This window comes from Pyxicephalus adspersus, chromosome 11, assembly GCF_032062135.1.
Source record: "Pyxicephalus adspersus chromosome 11, UCB_Pads_2.0, whole genome shotgun sequence".
NCBI lineage: Eukaryota > Metazoa > Chordata > Amphibia > Anura > Pyxicephalidae > Pyxicephalus > Pyxicephalus adspersus.
The window spans coordinates 1,239,063-1,240,945 of record NC_092868.1 but is presented as its reverse complement, the minus strand read 5'-3'; the positions used below and the strand labels follow the sequence as shown (position 1 = coordinate 1,240,945).

The 1,883-nt window shown below is 49.9% G+C and overlaps 1 protein-coding gene across 3 annotated transcripts in view; it reads right to left on the bottom strand.

Moving 5' to 3' along the window:
* HTR6 (5-hydroxytryptamine receptor 6) overlaps window positions 1–1,877 on the bottom strand; it is a 19,154-nt gene extending 17,277 nt beyond the window's left edge. For all 3 annotated transcript variants that reach the window (XM_072427368.1, XM_072427366.1, XM_072427365.1), the window contains exon 1: window positions 758–1,877. In XM_072427368.1, coding sequence (XP_072283469.1) covers window positions 758–1,492 — 735 coding nt within the window. In that variant the 5' untranslated portion in view covers window positions 1,493–1,877. The remainder of the gene's footprint in view (window positions 1–757) is intronic.
* Between the last annotated feature and the right edge of the window lie 6 nt (window positions 1,878–1,883).

Below are 1,883 nucleotides of genomic sequence, written 5' to 3'. Positions count from 1 at the left end.
TTTGAATATTTTCCTTCCCCTAACAAAGTTTCCTGTATAATGAGATGAAATCCCCCAACCTGAGTCACAATGAGAAGATTTAGTTGAGAATTCAGAGAAATTTCAGATTTTCTCCGGCACCAATCAGTGCTTTGGATCTCCGTACTATAAATACCCGGAATTGGTGATCCGAGGCTCCGTTGCATGGAGTACCCAATCGCCATATTTCCTGGTGTCCGGCTCATTCCAGATACGCAATTGCATGGTGATGAATGCAGCAAAAGTGGTGATGGGGGAGGGGGGTGAGAGGTGAAAACATTGTCAGCATCCTGACCTTGGGGGTCCCCAATAAAGTGGTTTAGTAAAGTGGGGATCTCACTTTTTTGACCCCCTTAACTGTGACCTGTTAAGGTGAAATCTCAATTTTCATTTATCCTCATGTAATGAGGGGCCAATTATTTGGGAGGAGCTTTTATAACCCTCAGGGGCCACATCACTCCCATGGTACCCATTCAAGAATCACCAGAACTGCTATCATTTTGTCTTTTCCGTTCTCAATCATTCCACCAAAATGGGCAAATTATACTAAACTCTCCAAATTTAGGGAAGATGAAAACACAGAATTTTGTTCTTCTCTAGCATTGAGTCAATCACAACTAGGTGAAATTAAACAGGTTTGGGGTACCCTCAGGTAAAAATGATCAATATGGCAGACGATGGACCACTCAGCCAATTTTTCCTTGACACTTGTTAGACTTTGGATGAAGTTGTCACTCACCTGCGTGTGGTCTTCGGAGGTATTGGGCATGTTGGTGGTCAAAGAGGCCACCTGGACCGCTTGTTTCCTGGCTGCCAACAAGATCCGGCAGTAGGTGAAAGAAATGGCCGCCGAGGGCAAGAAGAAGGTCAGGCAGGAGGCGATCAGGGCGTAGGGTAGACTGACGGTGAGCCGGCACTGCTTCTCATCCACTATGGACGTCAAGTTTGAGGATGGCGCCTCCATGTTCTGCTCATGCCATCCCATCTCTATGGGCAGGAAAGACGCCAGCGCTGCCAAGGTCCAGGTGGCCAAGATCAGTCCCAGTGCCCGGCAAGACGTCATGCGCAGCTTGTACTTTAGCGGTGAGATGATGAGCAGGTACCGGTCCAGGCTGATGACGCAAAGGTTTAGGATGGACGCGCTGCAGCACATGACGTCAAAGGAGTGCCAAATACAACAGAACGCGGCGTCCAAGACCCAGCGGCCATACAGCTCGTTCAACATGGCCGGCGGCATCACCACCAGGCCCACCATGAGGTCCGACATGAACAGGGACACCAGGAAGTAGTTGGAAGTGTTCCGAAGGGACCTTTGGGTGAAGATAAGCAGAATGAGTAGAGAGTTGCCCAATGTGGTCAGGAGGACGATGAAACTCAAGAAGAGGGCGATCCATACCCTTCGCCCGTCCGATGAGACGCCTTGGACCTCCTGGCCATGAAGTCCATCGATCTCTTCCTGGTTAAGTTGAGCCATGAAGGATTTTCCTACTCAACGGAGACCATTTCCCATGTCTTTGTCTTCTCCGCTCCATCTATCCTAATCCACGGCTCTCATCGCTATCCCATCAGCCGCCGTTGCTTCTCCATCCACTTAGTTTTCTTTGGCCGCACTTTTGGCGTTGTGCTGGGAAGCCGATGGTTCAGCAGAGCCTTTGTGTCTGGCGGTCGTTTTCCCAGCATCTAACAACGTTCCCCGGCAGTTCCTCTTCCCCATCATTAGCTCTCTCAGTTCTGTGTCTTTCTTCAGTTTATTTGGTTCCCCTCCCCAGTCGTTGTGTCACTTCTCCTCCATCCGTCCACCATACCTCCCGCAGCAGCACCATGGGATTTCCTGAAAACACGGAGGATGAAAACCAGCCAGGAGC